We start from the raw sequence: 19,223 nt of genomic DNA, 5'->3' as shown, positions 1-19,223 counted from the left end.
TAAAAAAAAAAAAAAAAAAAAAAAGAGTAGATAGTAGCCCTTCTATCTGCATGGTGTTGCAACCATACTATGTGTGGCCCTCACGTTATGACAAGCAAAGCAGTGACCCTCGATTGAATGACACCCTCAATTGAACAACTCTGTCATAACTTAGCAGGGACCCTCAATTGAACCACTCTGTCGTAGCTTGATTCATATTCTATCAATTGGGATATATATAAATGTTTGCAATAGAGGGATCTATATGATTGGGCACTTTCAATTGAGTAACTTTGTGACTAAGAACACTCTTATGCCTATTCCTCTTTTAGTTGTCTCAATCTCGATTTACCTAGATAGGTTTTACTCATCACAAGAATCTCTTTTAGTTTCAATTGAAGGTTGCTCTTGGCTCTTATTTACCTGACGGAGGCTCAAGATTCAATGTATGACTTAGTTAACATAGCTATAGAGCCCGTTTTGATTATCATTGAGTTATTTTCATGATATAAAAACAAAATGAGAGTAAAACCTTGCCAATTTTATTTGGAACAAAATCCATTTCAATCCAACAATTTTGTCTCATTCAAAATCAATTTCAAAATAATTTAAACAATATATGGAATTCAAAATTAAGCAATTAATTCAAACTTAATTTATGAAATTCCATATTTTTGTAGACAATATAAGCAATTAAATTAATTGAAGAAAATGAGTAAATAAAGCACTTGCAAAGAAGATCAGGACATGATAAAGCTGTCTAATTTGACAAATAATTAATTAATAATTAAACAACGCTTTTGACTATTATTATTATTATTATTATTATTATTATTATTATTATTATTATTATTATTATAATAGCAGTTGAGAAGTTGAGTTGTACACTACTTGCTTTTTCCATCTCCATGTTTTTAATGTTAAAATTTAATTTTTAAGAGTACTTAAATTTTTTTTTTTTCGACCTTAAATAATAATAATAATAATAATAATTTATATCTAAAAAAAATACACAATATACAAATATATTTAAAACATTTAAGAGAAGTATGATAAAAATTAAATTGCTTTCATACATTAAAGAGAGACCAAGGAATATGGTATTAATGAGGAAATATTTACTATTTACTTCTTAGTGAACTAAATTAAAATAAGCCTAAACTAATCGAAAAAAATTTAGTAATACCGTTTAATTTTTTTTAAAGTCTTAAAACTATTTTATCTCTGTGATAATTTTAAAAATATCCTTGAACCGTGTTTAAAAAATATCATTTAACTTTAACAAGTTTTATTAATACCTTTTTAACTTTTTTCAATGGTTAAAAAGCCGTTAGTATTTTGTTTAAAAAATGTCCATAAAATTTCAAGAGTAACATTAACACCACCTTTATGCATAAAAAAAAATGTGCAAAACCGTTATTTCAATCAATAAATAGACAAATATTAACGAAAACCATTCATCTAAACCTCTTAAATTATCTCCAAATATTTTAGTGTTAATTTTGAAAGTTTATGAGTAATTTTTTTTATCGTTTAAAAAAAAAAAGTTCAAATCTTTTTTAAACATATTAACAAAACTTTTGAAAATTCAAAAGATATGTTTGAAACACTTTCAAAGTTAAAATACTTTTGAAATAATATGTTAATGATTTTGTATATTTTTTTTAATATATTTACTTTAAGGGTATTTTTTAATTTAAAAGTATTATTAAAATATTTAAAAAAAAATTAAGTTATTTTTGAAAGGAGAGTAATATAACATAAAAAAAAAAAAAAAAAAAAAAAAAAAAAAACCGCGGAAGCCATCAGCGTTGCGTATAGAATCCGTAGAATTCTATTTCCGTCGGTTACTAAGACGAACATTTGAAATAAATGATCGCAAAACGAATACCCAAAATCCGCGGTATCATCTTCAATCCAAGAACCTAAGCAACCGCGTATTCCATAATTCCTCTGCAATTTCCCCTTTCCTTCCTCTTTTTTTCCCCTGTTTTCATTTTAAATCCCACCCAGATTCTCATCGGATAAGCATCAGAACTCGCTTTTCCTGCCACCGTTTCAGATTTCATCCTTGAAACAGAGATCCCAGATTCGAATCCTTCCCTGATTCAATTTTATTACCCATTTCCTCTCTTTTTTGGCCATCAATGGCGTCTTTCTTTGGTAGATTCACTTCCAATTCCAATTCCCATTCCCATTCCCATGCCCCATCGGCGCCATCAGCACCGTCCGAGCCGGAAACCTACGGCCATGGCAATTCTCAGGGGACAGCTTCGCCGTATTACTCCCAACAGCACCAGCCGCAGCCTTATGGGTCTAATTATGGTGGGGTTTCTTCATATGGGTCTTATGGCTTTCCGCCAGGGACAAGCCCTGAGGTGATTAGGAGCTTTCAAATGGTGGATAAGGATCGAAGTGGATTCATCGATGAGAAAGAATTGCAGGAAGCCCTTTCTTCTGGCTACCAGAGGTTTAGTCTTAGAACCGTTCGTTTGCTCATTTTCTTGTTCCGAAATCCGATCGATTCCTCCAGAATGGGTGAGTTTCTTCTTGTTTTTTTATCTCTAATTTAATCCTCTTGGTTTATTGTGGATCATTGGTGCAATATTGGGTTTCTAAATTTTGCAATCATAATAAGTTATAATCGTTCATTAGGCATTAATTTGTATATGTTTCTCCTTTTGGTTGCCTTTCTTGGAAGTGAAATGTTCTGTTTTGTCTTATTGTCATCTCTCCTATAAAGGAATGTCAACCATGAACATAAAGTATTTGCCAATTATATTCAACTTGTTTTTAAAATATTCAAACATCGACTAAGTTTCGTGGTGCCTTTTCATTTAACAATGTGTGTCTGAATTGGCTGTTGCAGGGCCTAATGAGTTTACAGCTTTGTGGAACTGTCTTGGCCAATGGCGTGTAAGTAATGCGATTACTCTCTATCTTCTTCGTGGTGCATGTTAGAAATCTTGAACTTCTACGATCGTATGATATTGTTTACTTTGAGCATAAGCTCTCATGACTTTACTTTTGGTTTCTTGAAAATGTCTCATATCAATGGAGATAGTATTCTTACTTAGAAACTCATAATCAACCCCTTATTTAGCCGATGTGGGACTCCTCTTCCAACAATCCTCCCCTCGAACAAAATACACCATAGAGCCTCCCTTGAGGTCTATGGAGCCCACGAACAGCCTCCCCTTAATCGACTCCTTTTTTGGAGCCCATGGAACAATGTACACCATTTGTTCGACACTTGAGTCACTTTTGACTACACTTTCGAGGTTCAAAACTTTTTTATTCGTCATTTGAGGATTCTATTAACATGGTTAAGTTAAGGGCATGACTCTGATACCATGTTTGGAATCACAAACCTCCATAATGGTATGATATTATCCACTTTGAGCATACGCTCTCGTGGCTTTACTTTTGGTTTCTCCAAAAGGCCTCATATTAATGGAGATAGTATTCCTTACTTATAAACTCATGATCACCCCTTAATTAGCGAATGTGGATCTGTTTTTGCTGAGATTTTTTTTAGAGAAAGATTGTGGTAATGAAATTAGAACTTCCGACTTAAAGTAAATGATTGGTTTCAAGTTTCATTGTGAGCTGTTTTGTGGATATAGAATTGCTGATCAATAGCTTGTGATGAGTATTTGAATTAAAACCATGATAGGATTAGATACCAGAGAAACATTTAAGTTGATTCAATATGTTGAAGCTAAAACTGCACTAGATGCGCATGTAGTCGTAGTAGTCGACTCAGACGCGATTCGTGTGGGTTCGCTTTCTTTTTGAAGAACAACTACCATGCCTTAAATAGCTTACTACTTTCGGTTGTGTCCCGCCTCACTGACTCATACATTCCCCTAAAGAATTAGGCTAGGGCTATCTTACACTAATAAGAATCTCCTGCTCACCCAGCACCTATTAGTTCAATTCTTTTTCTTAGATTTCGAAACGCTCTAAATAAGAGTATGCACTCAGCTCAAGTAGGTCCATCTACTTCCGCACAATTTGCCTTCTTTTGGTGCACCACCCATGTATGTGGTTTATCTCCAAAGAGCTTATATGATATCTTAATTCAAAACTTGGTTTCTTTTCTTTCTTTCTTTTTTGGTGATTTATTTCTTCATGATTATCAATATTGTGCCCTCTAAGACTGAGAATGAATAAGCAATTTGCAGGGCACCTTTGAGAGGTATGATAGAGATAGAAGTGGGAGAATTGATGCAATGGAAATGAGGGATGCACTCTATGGTCTTGGCTATGCAGTTCCTTCTTCAGTCCTTCAACTTCTAATTTCACTATACGATGATCGAAGTGGTCGTCGAGTTGAATATAATTTCGACAGTTTTGTCGAGTAAGTGTGTCAAATCATTAAATACGTATTGCTTTTTATATGCCCAAAACCCTTTGATGCTTACATTTCTGGTATTGTTTTCTTTTTCATTGCAGGTGTGGCATGATAGTAAAGGTGAGATTTCAGTCCTTTTATTACTCCCTAATTCCTAATATCATCACGTTTACTCGACCATATAATACTATAGATTGATCTTGTTGAAGTAATCGAATATCGCTTTATACGTGTGAACCAATGCCACGGAGTACTGCTCTGTTAAGTAAAACTACAAGCGTTTTGTTCATGGTTACCAGTAGTTTTAGTATCATATTCTTCGTGATAGCACATGCTTTCAAATGTAATATCGTTTCTAAACCCAATGCTTGGAAAATTTCAGGGGTTGACCGAGAAATTCAAGGAGAAGGATAGGCATTACACGGGTTCGGCAACGCTTACATATGAAGATTTCATGTCAACTATCCTCCCATTTCTTGTGTCATACAGTTGAAGCCCTCAAAGGTGATGAATATATATGTCTTTATGGGTTGGATTTTGTGTAGTATCATCTCTTCATTTGTTGTTTACTTGAAATGGTAGAAGCTGTACATTCAGGGAAGCTGCTGTTTATGTTGGCATGAGAGAGTTTCCATGTACAGATATTATATTCCTTTCATCTTTTTTGTTTCTTCTGTTTTGATTCTGCTGATTAGAATTTTTTATTTGTTGGTTTGTTTAGATTATTTGTGACTGATTTTAATAAAGTTTTGGAACTTGTACAAGAATATGAAGGAATGTATTGCTATGGTTGGTTGGTTTATTTGAGAGAGTGCAGTTTTTATGCAATTTGTGCGTCTGTAAAGAAAAGTTCTCAGACTCTTATAAAGAATGTTTTGTTCCCATCTCCAACTGATGTGGGATCTCACAATCCACTCACTTTGGAGCGAGCGTCTTTGTTCGTACACTACCTGATTTCGGGCTCTAATACCATTTGTGACAGCTCAAACCCACCACCTACTGTTAACATATATTGTCTGCTTTGGTCCATTACGTATTGCTGTCAATCTCACGGTTTTAAAACGCGTCTGATAGAGAGGTTTCTACACCCTTATAAGGAATGTTTCGTTTCCCTCTTCCATCGAGATATGGGATCTCACAATCCATGGCTTGCATTCTCGTTGGCGCACCACCCAACGTCTGACTCTAGGTACCATTTGTAACTGCTCAAGCGCTAACATATATTGTCTGCTTTGACTCATTATGTATCGTCGCCAGCCCCATGGTTTTAAATCCGTTTGATAGAGAGAAGTTTCTACATAGTATAAGGAATGATTTGTTTCCTCCTCCAACCGGTGTGAGATTTCACAATCTACCCCCGCCAGGGCCAGCGTCCTCACTGGCACACCGTCCAATGGTTAGCTCTAATACAATTTGTAACAGCTCAAACCCATCGCTAACATATATTGTCTGCTTTGACCCTTTACGTATCGTCGTCAACTCACAATATTTAAACACGTATTATAGAGAGGTTTGTACACTCTTATAAAGAATGTTTTGTTCTCCTCTCCAACCGATGTGAGATCTCACAATCCACCCCTTCGGGGCTAGCGTCCTCGCTGGCGCACCACCCGGTGTCTAGCTTTAATACCATTTGTAATAGCTCAAGCCCACCGCTGACATATATTTGTCTGTTTTGGCTCGTTACATATCATCATGAGCCTCACGGTTTGAAAATGCGTTTGTTATAGAGAGATTTCTACACTCTGTTTCATTCTCCTCTCCAACCGATGTGAGATCTCACAATCCACCCTCCTTCAGGGCCACCGTCCTTGCTGTACACCGTTTGATGTCTGGCTCTGATACCATTTGTATAGCCCAAACCCATTACCAACCGTGGGACCTCACACTAATATACTAAAAAGGTGGCTGAAGAGGTAGTTGAGCAGTAGATATCAATTTGGTCCCAATGTTCAACCCACCAAGCCTAATGGACCCAACATTCCAAATTCAATCTCTACTACTGCAGCTGAATGGTAGGGCTATTCATTTATTCTTCAAAGCCTCTCATGATAACAAAAAAAATAATTAGTTGATTCCTTCTGGTCGGAAAGTGATTCCCATTATCAAATTATATAATAACTGTTTCTATGAGCTGTGGTGGTTACTTTGTCATACACATTGCAACCACAACTACTTTTTTGTCGGAATAATTTCTAAACAAATTCGTATGAATTTGTATGTTATACAATTTTTATATAAATTAAAAAAAAATTTATATTTCATATTTTAATAAATATTTAAAAATTATACTTTTGAAGAATGAAGTAGATATAGTTATGTAGGAACGGTTTTGAGTACTTTGATCCGCCTACAAGGAGCTATTTTTCGACAATGAACCCTTCATGACAGTTGCTCAGAGCTACGAGGATATCAAGTCTAGATTCTTAGATCATCCAATTCCGTTAAAAAACGAAGGAGATCAAGAGGTAAATGTTTTAGATTTTAGTTTCAGTTTTCCTCGAGATTCGAGAAGATTTCTTAGAGTTAGGTTATAAATTTTTTTGATATGTTGCTCTAGTGAGGATTTCACACCGGTTTTGTAAAAGAATCCAGAGTTGAATCGGATTGGAAGTCTAAGTTTCAACGAATGTCAAGAAATTGTAAGTTATGTATTTTAGACTGAATTTGGACGTGTTGATTTTATTCTGGAGTAGATTATAAATTACAAGAAAAATAACTTTGTAAAGATTGATTAAAACTATTCGAGTTATGTAAAGAAAGAAACGCAAGGGAGACAAACCACTAAAGGACACGCGTCATGTGAGGAGAGGGGTCAGCAATAGGAATTCGGGAATAACTCGTGCGTGCCTTCGTCAACCCAGAATCGAAGGCTCGCTTGGCTTCATGCGACCCAGGAATGCGCCAAATGAACTGAATGGTTGACCCGACCCACACGTATCCCTCCTTGCTGCGTGTGCGAATCTATGTGTTCGCTTCTCCAGCCTGCACATGAGGCATGTGAGCCCCTCTTTTCTTGCCACCACCATTCGTCAGTTTTTCATCCCGATTTTGTTACTAACCCTAATTTTATTTGAATTAGGATCTACAAGAGAAATTTCATTAATTTTAGAGCTCATAACATGCAGAAAAACTCAGGAAGACACGTGTTATCCATATAAGTAACAAATAGATCTTAGAAAAGTAATACTTGTATTGTTCACCATGACGGACTAGCATGTGAGCATATCTTGTCTTAGGTGGTTAGAAAATACATGAACAGGACTCAAAATGAGCAAAGTCGATGAGAATGTCATGTATACTATGAAAAATAGCCAAAATGCCCATAGGATAAGAATTTACGATGCATGTTTATTTCTATGTTTTCTGTTATGTTAGAATGGAGGATGAGATATTGTGATATGTGCTCCTGGCGATTGATGGATGTTATCTCCTTATCGAAAAACTAGGATATGGATAGAAAGAAGAGGCAAGAACAAAAACGTTCAAACCAGCGACGAGAGTCTATGATTGGCCAAGAGTTTTTCACAAGAAGCCGTCACTATATGGAGGATAATTCTAGGCGTTCATATCGTCCTATTTTGTCAAGAACCGAGAAAGAACAGAGGTTCGATCAAGAAGGGTAAGTGTGAGTTTTCTGTCTAAATTGAATGTTCATATTTCATGCGGAGGATAGTAATAAATTCCGGAAAGGAAATCATGTTTAATAAGTAGGATTAGAGCTCTATAAAGTTGGCGAAAGAACCAAGTTGATTCGAGTTTTGTGTAATAAGATACACAAATAGAAATTTAAATGGAATCGAAAATTCACTATTTTCTAGAAAAAAATATTTAGGGAGAAGAAGACTAGTGACACGTGTCAAATGGCAGGCGATGGAGCACGTCTTGCCTAGTGGATGACATGTGTCGGGCATTGTATATAAAAACGCTTTCGACTTTAGGCAGAGATGCATGTCGTGGATCGACTTGACTCGATAGATATCCGACCCAAGATCTGCGTGCAACCTGAATACCATACAACTAACCCGAACCAACGATCGACTTGTTGACCCAACTAACTCGACTCTTTACATGTTTAGAACGTCAAAAGGGCATTTTTTTTGTAGAATTGTTCTATATGTGTTAAGGAAAATTATCGAAATCTCCTATAATGAGATTATGAGATGCATGCTGACTTTTATATTTACGGGCGAGTTAGGAAGGGAATATACATGATAGAACTCAAGTAAGAAAAGTTGGTAAAGTACATTATGCATGATGTGGATAATGACCAAAATGCCCCTAACGCTATAACGGAAAGATGAAATATTGTAATCTATGCTATAATAGAAGGGAATATTCATGATAGAGACATATGTTGTTTTATGTGCATTCTGTGATTGATTGTTTGTTCTCCCTGTAGAGCACGTTTATTTGCACAAAACTAAAACTAGAGTGTTAGAATTAGGTTGGTTAGACGATGACCTAGGTCAGAACGATCTAGTTGACTGAGCACCTTAGGACCGTGAGTGACAGTCAGAGGGTCTAAACCCTAGTACTCCCAGACTAAAACAGAATTGAGGAGTTAGATTAGAGTACCTTGGAGTTGGAAGTCCGCATTAAGACACCTAACTGCCTTAAAAACCTAGTAGACCTCATTGTTACCTAGAGATGACCAACGTCATATTTAGAATATGTGTCTTTTGTGCTTTAGGACGCTACAACTAGAGTGGTTTATACATTGATCTAGGTCAATTACTTTTTCAATAGACCATGCACTCTAAGATCATGAACTGCGATTAGAGGTCTAGACCTGAGTGCACTGAAAGATTAGATTAGCTTTGAGGAGCTAACTCTTAGTGTCTTGGAAACGCGAGATAAGATTTAAACTGTCTACACGCCCATAAGAATTTAGTAGATTGCTACGACACCCAAGTATGACAAAGGTAGCTTTTCAAGCCGCTAGCAGTATGCATGGTGTCACCAAAACCTCCGCTAATAGCTCTCCGAGTTGTTAGTTATTTAACGATGTCATTAGAATCTTCACTATCCTTTTCCACTTTGATACAGTTACTATCGAGCTAGGCTTAGGCCGGTTAGGGTAGTGTATCAAGATAACTATTCACCCAACCTTGTGGAAGTTCCAAGACAAGAACCCTTCATGAGAGGAGGAGTGGAACCACAAAGATTGATTCATTATCTGGCCGACACACGAGGATCGCACCCCCAAACTAAGGTAACTTATGGTTCCATAGAAAGGTTCATGAGCTAATGATAAGATAAGGAATCAATACAAGGGGAATAAGATTCGGATTACCTTGTTGATCGAGTATCTCAAGCCAAGAACACTTTGTTTGAGATTCGAATCACTCCAGAAGCAAGATCGATCATGTCTAGCTTCAATGATTCTTGTTGATCAAATATCTCAAGACAAGAACACTTGATTGAGATTCGAATCACTCCACAAGCAAGATTGATCATGTCGAGCTTGAATGATTCTACATGCAACCTAAACTACATAGAGTTGCAAATAAACTTAGCCATTGGCTAAGGAAAGCACAAATGCTCCTTCTACTATATTTTCCAAGTCTACTTACAAATCCAACATACATGGCTTTATATAGCCTCAAAATGAAACTACTAAAGGGCATTACAAAAGTGGTAACATTCATACTTAAGGGTCATAATTAGCCATTATGTAAATGTAACCTAAAGTAAATAAAATGTCTTAAAATACAATAACTCTAAATTACTCTAAATTGTATCCCACTCAAAATTTATAACCATCAAACTTCATTCCTCCTCAATGTGACATGAATTGCAACCTCTTTTGATAATTTTGACAACATTTTCTTCACATCTTTATTGAAGTATATTGTATGAATGATGTTCCTTTGCTCATATCAGCTAACCTTCCATGGTTGATAGCAAGTTAGCAATAACCATACTGCCCCACAAAAAATTTACAAGGTAGTGCCTCAACCTAGGATGCTAATTTTTCATTATGTAGGTAGAACAAACTACCCAAGTAAAAAAGAAAAAAGGTTGTAAAATTTATATAGACTCCTAGGGGGTAAGATTCAGATAAGAGATGAGCTTGGAATTTTGAGGCACCTTAAATGTTCAGATAGTAGTAGAGACTAAACCTGAACTTCTTAGAGCCTAAAGTAACATCTGTACATACCTACTAGGTTAAGGATGCGATGAGAGTCTACAAGTAGGTTGCTTGGTGAGTATTTTTATATTCACCTCTTTATCCTTTTGTTTTTTCAGGTATTCATAGGTTGTCGGTCGAGGCGAGGAGTTTTAGAGAGTTGTGCGGTCACAAAGGGGCCGTTTTAGTGCGCCAGTTCGTCTTTTATTCTAAATCTTTTGAATTTTGTTTTATAATTGTATCTCAAACTCGCTTCTCCATCTGCAATAAATTTGAACAACATCATTTTGTAATTGGATTTCGTATTCTATTTAATTGAGGTGTCGTTTGTTTATTTCAATTTAAATTTTACCCCATTTTTTATTTTTACTTTTATCTTTTATTTTATCTGTTTTGGTCTTCGTCATTTTAGTCCTTGTCCGAGTTTTGAAACCTTGAAGATTGTGACAATCCTAAAAACATAAGATGGGATCTAGATTGCTTATATGCCCTTAAGAACTTACTAGACTTCCGCGTCAAAAACGACTAAGAAAGCTTAACAAGGTGAGTAATAGTGTGACTGTATCACTAGAGTCTTCCACCTCCTATCTCCTATAGTACACCCTTAGCGTGCACCCCACCAAGTAGTACATGTGATATGAACCAAGAGACATCAATCATACAATATGTTTCAATGAAGATGTGAAGAAAATATTGTTGAAATTATCAAAAAAATATTTCAATACATGTCACGTTGAAGAAGAATGAAGTTTCATTTATAAAGTTTCATTTATAAATTTTGAGTGGATTACAATTTAGAGTAATTTAGATTTATTGTATTTCATTAATGTATTTTAAGACTTTTAATTTACTTAGGTTACAATTACATAATGGTTAATTATGGCCATTAATATGAATGTTACAACTCTTGGAATGACTTTAGTAGTTTCATTTTGAGGCTATATAAAGCCATGTATGTTGTATGTATAGGGAGACTTGGGAAAATATAGTAAAAGAACATTTGTGCTCTTCTTTAGCCAATGGCTAAGTTTCTTTGCAATTCTATGTAGTTTAGGTTGCATGTAGAATCATTCAAGCTCGACATGATCAATCTTGCTTGTGGAGTGATTCGAATCTCAAACAATGTTCTTGCCTTGAGATATTCGATCAACAAGGTAATCCGAATCTTACTCCCCTTGTAGTGATTTCCACATATCAACAGGTATTGTCATGTCAGGCCTAAGTCGGATAGTATAGCGTGTCGAGGCAACCAAGTGTAGTATCGTGTGTGGGAATGGCTAGAGGTCTCCTAAACAGGACCTCTACGTTGTAAACCTATCTTGAGGTGGGACGTAGGACCATAAGATAACCTAATAGTTGGCTGACATACGGGGTCACTCTCCCTAGACTTAGAGTGACTCTATAGCCCTATGAAGGATTGTTAACTAACGTTCTATGGATGATGGTGTTCAAACTAGCTAGATGTCATACTATCTTAACAGATTTCATAAGGTAGCACCTTAACCTAGGATACTATATGTTCAATAGCGCGCTGTCATAGAAGACGCTGTCGTGGGACGTCAATCTGAGTATTTGTATTTTGGGCCTATTTTGTTTGCAATTGTATCCCAAACCCATTCCCCACTTGTAATAAACTCGAACAACACCGGTTTGTAATTCGATTTGGTTTTGAATTTATCATTTATTTTTAATCTGATTCAAATTTTATCGTATTTTTACATACCATTTTATTTGCTTTTATCTTTATTTTTTTAGCCACGACCGTCCGAGAGATTCGAAGTCTCGAATCATGTTGCAACATCTGTGAAGAAATTAAAATATTTTCAGTCGACAATGGTGATATTTCATGAATAAATATCAACAAAAATATACCCAATTCCTTTATTTGGAAGCCACGCAACTCCGTTCCCACACCATCCTTTGAAAAAGACAGTCACCGCCTTATCGAAACCATTCAAAACAAACAATCAAACTTATCGGCAAGGAAAACAGAGGGGCCATCCCAAGGAAGCTGACCCTCATGGGATTCAACACCATCAAATAAACTGGTAAAATCAGTAGGCCCCGCCAACAAGGAGATATCAAAGATGAAAAGGCGTGTGAGATTACTCCAACCCAGAAACTAATGCTCAAATAACCAATAAAGACAAAGCAAAGAGGAAGGGGGGAAAAGAAAAGTCCACCATCCAAAACCTTCCCCGGATGGCTACTTTTATCAGTTTCAAATTGGGCTGCTCAGATATGTGTTTAGTTTAAATGAAATGATGTTCATACATGGCTGCTTCAACAAGAGATTTCAGTAACCTAACCCCGATTCGCATGTAAAATAAGAGAGAGACATGACTGATGCAGACACCCATTATTTATCATGATATCCCATTGGAGGAAAGAGAAGAGAGACCTTACTGATTTCAGATGGTCCGTCTCCAAGATTAGTCCTTCCGTCTCCCCACAATGATATATGATATTGTCCACTTTGAGCATAAGCTCTCGTAGCTTTGTTCTGGGCTTCCCCAAAAAGCTTTTTACCATTGTGGAGAGTCGTTATTCCTCACATGGTATCAAGTTACCAAGTTGGTATCATGTTTAGGATCTATGTAGTCCTCCAACACTGAAATGGAGCTGCAAAGAGAAGAAAAAGAAAAAAAAGGAAACTGCTCTTTTGGAGCTCAATATTTAGGAAGCTTTTTAATGAAATAATAATACTTTATTGCTGTGTGAAACTACAAAAATAATTTTCAAATGAACCAAATTGATGATGAAATAGAAAGTAAATATATAATACAGATGGTTAGTTAAATGCAGCATCTGAAGGGGACTTTATGCGCGGCTTCTCTATAAAACTCTTCAGGCTATGAATAAGAATTTCTATCTATTTCTGGTATACCTCTACTGTTTCATAATTGATGGTGAAGATCTTAACTGTAGATAAAGCTGGCTATGAATATCAGAAGCAAGCTGAAAACTGAGAAAACCTGAAAATCAATTATTTACGAGTTAGATTTTTGAACAAGAATGTAGAAACAACAATAGGAACTTCGAAACATAATGACTGGCTCTTACATTTCTTTTGGATGATGAATACAACAGCTCTGGGAGATACCCCTGCAATCCAATGTTGTAAACTGGTGTGCCATCAGGATAATAAAGGCCATAGTTTCTCTCAGATGCTGGACCAGGCTTCAAATTCTCATTGAATAGAGCAAAAACATAGATATCGATAGGAATTGATGGTTTTGCCGGGGTTCCTTGTCCACTCTGTATTCTTCTTAGCAAATTGCCATTATACAACCCAGCGTTCTCTGGTGTAGCACCAACCTCGTTCAGATCACCCCGAGATGGCCAACCGGTTTCGGAAATCTGGACTTGAATATCTGTATGCCCCAATGCTTTGATGGCGGCATAAACTGCATCGATTTGAGCATACAGCATATTGTCGTAGTGCAAATTTGTGATGGGATCAGTCATCCCTTGGTTAGGCTGGAAAAGCACATACTCTAGGGGAACTTGGCCAGGGTTATCCTTGTATGCAAAAAAAGGATATGCGTTTATAAGGAAAGGAGATTTCGCCATTGAGTGGAAATTGAGTATTGGTTGTAAGTATTCAGTGAGATCTGGCCTGAATGACCCTGCTGATGGAGGGAAAGAGTTGGCTAAGATGTTAAGGGAATGAGCCGTGGTGACAGAAACCTGCTTATCCAGCCCAAGATTAACAAGAGCATTATGAACAGATTGCATTGCAGGAAGAAGATTAGACCTTAATTGAGAATCATTAGAAACGAAAACTTCATTGCCAACAGTGATGCAAGTGATTTGAGTCTGACTGATGTGTGTTTGAACATGCTGTTGAACCCAAGCTAGGGCTTTCTGAGGATCGGTCATGTTCTGGAGATATTCATTACCAAGTCCTATAATGAAATTCACATTACTACTGGAGAAGGCATACAGGACATTAGGATCTGCATCGTACAGTTTTACCCTGCTGATGTTTAGACTTTGGAGAAGAGTGACGACGCGCGATGGAGACGGTAGATTATTAGCGATTTGGCCATAGTTTATTCCAATTCCAACGCTCAGAGTTCGGATTACTGAATCTGAAATGAAACACACGCCGAATTAAAGCAGAGCCAGAGTGTTCAGAATCCAAATTGTACCACAAGAGAAATGAATCTCAGCGAGTTCAAATCAATTCAAATTCCTAATCGAAAAATTGAGAACTATTAGATCATCTCAATTTCACAAATATTCTCTGAAGGAGAAAGTCCTAAAAGACAGAGAATATGCTACGAAATGGAACTTCCTAGAACTAATCGGCAAAAATCCAGAGGAAGAACCGAAAGAACAAAAAAAGGAAACCAGAAAGAATCACAGTCGTCTACAACTAACTAAATTAAAGAAACAAACACAGAATCACATTCAATAACATATTCACAACTCCAATAACGAAAAATTCAATGTTCTTTCCCTAATTACGCAATGAAAACGAAAAAAAAAAAAAACAAGTTCCAAAGCATTAACACAAGTTCTTAAGCAGCCAAGCAAAAAGATCCAGAAAGCGAACCAGAAAGAGTGAAAAGCAGCAACAGAACTCGGAAGAGACGGTGGAAGTTAGCCATGAAGGAGTAAAAAGATAAGGCCAAACCGACAAAACACCGCTGTGCCGCCGCGTCCACCTCCGGCACAGCCGTGAATCAGCAGAGAGAAGGATCGCCGGCGAGAAAATGGGGAGTTGTATTTCATAAAACTACGCGTTTTATAGGAATTCGCAGTGGAAAGCTGCCTCTCGCTCGTGGTCTGTTGGAGGGACGGTGCAGCCGCACCCGGACAGCATTTATTTGAATTATTTATTTTACTGATTTCTTAAAACAATAAAATTTCTAATTTATTTAATTAAAAAATTAATATTTAATTGGTTAATTTCCTCCTCCCCTTGCACGAATTAAACTCTTAATTTCATTTCACATTGCTGCCTTCTTTCATACATTCACATTCAATATTAAATTCAAATTTTCTCCTAATAAAATAATTAATATTTTAATTTAAATTCTATAAATTGTAATTAATTTTTTTAATTGTATTTCATATATATATATATATATATATACACCACCGTTCGAGGAAAATCATAATAAATATAATTAAAAATTGTCGAATTATTAATTTGTTAACATATTTTTAAGTATAATGTGATCACATCCGTTATAAAAATGATATATTAATGATAATTAATAAAGATAACTTGTTACTATATAAAAATGTTAATAATGTCAACTCGTACACACAATTTGAGCTCTAGCTTAAAAGGATAGAATCTGTAAAAGCACGGGAAGTAATGACATAATAATGAAATTCATACGAAATAATGGCAGGTTTCTCCCTTTTCAAAGTGGAGGTCATGCACAAAGATACGTCAGATATCAAGTTTAGTGTTCATATGAAAAAATGGTAACAAGTTACGTAATTTTAAGAGATTTAGGAGTACGAGTATAGTATTGACCAATAAATTACAACTCTAATGATTAAGTTGCTATTTTTGAAAAAGATTTGAACGTTAAATTGATAACAACGGTTAGCGTTATTAAAGAGTGTAGCTATGGAAATAAATCCGAATGAAGAAGTGGTTCATTTTGGATTCTCTTCTTCAATCAAAATATCGAGAAATTTATCTCTATTCATTTAGTCAAAATCTCCCCGAGACCCTTCGTAACGAGCTCCTATATTTGATTTAAAAATCTTTTTAGATTTAAATTATCTCGGAACCCAAAAACGATAATAAATCAATCAAAAACAAAGTTTTGAAACAAATTACCTTCATGATCGAGATCAAGAGTAAAAAAAATTTGTTTCTATTCTTATGATTCGAATCACTCTATAAGATAGTTTGAACAAAACTACTTGAATGACGGTAGAAAGAAATGCAAAGAACAAACTTTCATTTTAATATTTTATTATTTATAGTCTTAAAAATAAACGTTATACTACGGTTATACCATACTTAAAAAATACAATAAAATCTTCTTAAATCTAAACGCGGATTTTGTCCTCCATCATTAAATCTGTGTGACATGATTAAGACGCATTATTTCGTATTATTAAATATAGATATTAACATGAAAACATGCGTGAAAATACCATGATCATGCAAACACATGCATGTAGAATTAAATGGATTATATTATATTATATTATATATATATATATATATATATTAATTAAAAATATAAGGGTTGGATATATTGCCAAATTAATAATTTATTAATTTGAAAAAAAAAAAGAAAAAAAAGGGAAATACAAAAAGAGGTAGCTTTTTGGGCTTCTTCCAATTCCATTATCTTTTTCTTTATTTTTTTTTATGAGAAAGATTCCATGCCCGACACCTGTCAGTGTCCCCACATGCTTGTCCTTTACTGCTTATTAATATTATTCACATTTTATGTTCATAAAATATCAAGGAAAAGGAAAGGCAATATTTTTATTTTTTCTAAAAATTAATGTGGTGCTCTGATGAATTTTAAAAAAAAAATTAGAAAATTAGAAAATATTTTTTATTTTTAAATGAAGATGTTAGGGAACCTTTTTACACATTTATGTTTTTTTTAAAAAAAATTTATTAACTTATAAAGTCTTTTTATTAACCATTAATTTAAAGGGTTAATTTGTTTATTAATATTTAGTTTTTAATAATAACAAATATATGGAATTTTGTTGCGGAATAATTACTAAAATGTGAAAAATTATCTATAAATAATTTCATTTCTATAGTCTTTTCGGCGGGCGTCGTCGACCGTACATTGACTCTTTATAAGATTAGTATATAAAATATAATATTTGAAATGTAATGAATTTATTAGTGGATAAATGAAGCAATTTTATTTTCATAGGATTGAGAATTTAAAAGGGTGGTAGAGGGAAAAGTCAAAGATAGTTTTTTTTTTAAAAAATGGAAAAATAGCCCTAAAATTGAAATTTGGAAAAATAGCCTTGAACTCAGTAAACGCAAAATTAGTCTTAAAAATTGAAAAAAAAAATTACATAATTTAACTCCAAATTTCAAGAAATTGTCTCACCTAACCATTTCCATAAAGAAATGGTATAATATGACCATCTTTAACTATTTCTCCTCTAAATTGATCGTAGAAATACTTTCTGTTTACTCGTGTTTCATTGTTTTTGTCATAATATCTAGAATCTTTTCTTATGTGACACAATGCTTCAACTCGATAACTCCATCTCTAGTCAAATCACGCAAGAAATGGAACCTCACATCAATGTGTTTGTTCCGTCCATGCATGATTGAATACTTGGATAGCTCAATGGTGGAATTGTTATCACTAACATAGCGATACACTTGTCTTGAAAATGACTAAATTTTTTCAAAACTCTCATCATCCACACCTCTTGACAAGCACAAAAGGTGCCAACTGTCACGGTCCTACATTCTTGACCGTGCGGCGTCGTGATCTATACACGCTCACGACTAGCCTTAAGGGGAATTAAGCCCTATATATATTTTTCGCCCCGGCTTTGTGGCTCCGTCGGACCTTAGGCGAGGTTTGTCTTCGCCGATCGAACATCGCTTGTGCGGAATCCAAGCTTGTCCAACCACACACGCCGCCTGTGCGTGTATGTTTAATCGTCTGCGACACATCCGACTTGCCTCTACGCTAGGCCAACTCATTCAGTTCGACCTTGCCTCTATTCGGGCCAAGGTCTCTCAATACAACATCGCATCTCGTCTTGCCATCTCGATCCCCATCGAAGGGGTCCATATGTCTTGACGCCATCCCGAGTCTCGGGATGTCGTCGGCCATCATAACTCATTCGGTCGTGCCATCGAGAATGGGCCCGCGTGTCGTTCATCTCATCGGGGCTTCCCGAACATCCATCCATCCAGGTTCTATAGAGGCATAGGCCCTCCCGTGCCCATGCCGAGTCATTTACGGATACCGTACCGGATAGCGGGTGTATGTAGCAACCTCCAACACGCGGGTTAGGGCGCAATACCGGCACACCCGTGCCGTCCGGTACTGTCCTTCAAAAACCCATTTCAAAGGAAGTCGCCCGAGACACTCGTCTCGGCACGCTCGCCCACACTGTGACACACGTATGTGCCACAGGGGTAGCTCACTTAGGCCACAGGGCCCAGGGGTGGTGGAGAGCCAACACCATGGTACCCCTATAGTACATTTTGAGCCATTTTCATTCTACCAGGAGTAGACATGATTTTCGTGAGGTGTCATACGGTATCGTGCATTGTTCGTCCAATGTCCGATTGACACCAAACTTGGCGAGCATTCATATTTCATATGGACGGACTTAACTCCCGAACCACATGACCAAATTCCTTCCGAAACCTCGACTTTTGAGGTTAAGGCCCGGGGCCCTACCCGGCCCTTCAACAAGCCTATCTTGTCCTTCATGTCTATGCTGATGTCTCTGTTATGCTTGTGTCTCAACATGTCTTCAATGCCCACTTTGCGTGGTGCTGTGTTGGATGATGCATCGTCCTCCTCGATCGCATCATGGCATTCTTCTACGTTGGCCCGCGTATGGCCGGATGGGCGTCTCTTGAGGGACGCCCCTTTGCTTGTCATGGCGTGAGGGTCACAACCTACTCTCTTCATAGTAAGGTTGTGACACCAGCCACACTCTGCTTCAGTAGTAGACAAAGTAATTACAGGTTATTTTCTGGAGGACCAAGACAGAGCTCCATCACTGAGTAAAACCTAGAAGTGATTTTCTTGTCATCTAAAT

At 36.2% G+C, this 19,223-nt stretch overlaps 2 protein-coding genes across 2 annotated transcripts; one reads left to right on the top strand and one right to left on the bottom strand.

Moving 5' to 3' along the window:
- The first annotated feature begins 1,827 nt into the window (after positions 1 to 1,827).
- Positions 1,828 to 5,160, top strand: LOC111449678 (probable calcium-binding protein CML48). The gene is made up of 5 exons (XM_023089680.1): positions 1,828 to 2,517; positions 2,849 to 2,895; positions 4,167 to 4,342; positions 4,438 to 4,456; positions 4,719 to 5,160. Exons 1-5 carry the CDS (start codon positions 2,127 to 2,129, stop codon positions 4,827 to 4,829), a joined length of 744 nt encoding a protein of 247 aa, XP_022945448.1. The 5' UTR covers positions 1,828 to 2,126; the 3' UTR covers positions 4,830 to 5,160.
- Positions 5,161 to 13,115: 7,955 nt separating this feature from the next.
- On the bottom strand, positions 13,116 to 15,272 carry LOC111449677 (glucan endo-1,3-beta-glucosidase 14). Its single transcript, XM_023089679.1, has 3 exons — positions 15,031 to 15,272; positions 13,533 to 14,563; positions 13,116 to 13,444 (listed from the first exon to the last, which is right to left on the bottom strand). The coding sequence occupies exons 1-3, from the start codon at positions 15,083 to 15,085 to the stop codon at positions 13,388 to 13,390; spliced, it is 1,143 nt and encodes a 380-aa protein (XP_022945447.1). The 5' UTR covers positions 15,086 to 15,272; the 3' UTR covers positions 13,116 to 13,387.
- Between the last annotated feature and the right edge of the window lie 3,951 nt (positions 15,273 to 19,223).

Source organism: Cucurbita moschata, unplaced genomic scaffold, assembly GCF_002738365.1.
Source record: "Cucurbita moschata cultivar Rifu unplaced genomic scaffold, Cmos_1.0 Cmo_Scf00011, whole genome shotgun sequence".
Taxonomy (NCBI): Eukaryota; Viridiplantae; Streptophyta; class Magnoliopsida; order Cucurbitales; family Cucurbitaceae; genus Cucurbita; species Cucurbita moschata.
Note: the sequence above shows the minus strand (reverse complement) of the source record. Positions and strands in the feature narration are given on the sequence as shown.

What these genes read in the sequence shown, in the direction of transcription:
- LOC111449678 (XM_023089680.1), top strand. Translation starts at nt 2,127, where the DNA reads ATGGCGTCTTTCTTTGGTAGATTCACTTCCAATTCCAATTCCCATTCC. An exon ending in GATCGATTCCTCCAGAATGG is followed by an intron (nt 2,518 to 2,848) that starts GTGAGTTTCTTC and finishes TGGCTGTTGCAG; the next exon opens with GGCCTAATGAGTTTACAGCT. An exon ending in ACTGTCTTGGCCAATGGCGT is followed by an intron (nt 2,896 to 4,166) that starts GTAAGTAATGCG and finishes AGCAATTTGCAG; the next exon opens with GGCACCTTTGAGAGGTATGA.
- LOC111449677 (XM_023089679.1), bottom strand. Translation starts at nt 15,085, where the DNA reads ATGGCTAACTTCCACCGTCTCTTCCGAGTTCTGTTGCTGCTTTTCACT. An exon ending in GCTGCTTTTCACTCTTTCTG is followed by an intron (nt 14,564 to 15,030) that starts GTTCGCTTTCTG and finishes GTTTCATTTCAG; the next exon opens with ATTCAGTAATCCGAACTCTG. An exon ending in ATTCATCATCCAAAAGAAAT is followed by an intron (nt 13,445 to 13,532) that starts GTAAGAGCCAGT and finishes ATTGATTTTCAG; the next exon opens with GTTTTCTCAGTTTTCAGCTT.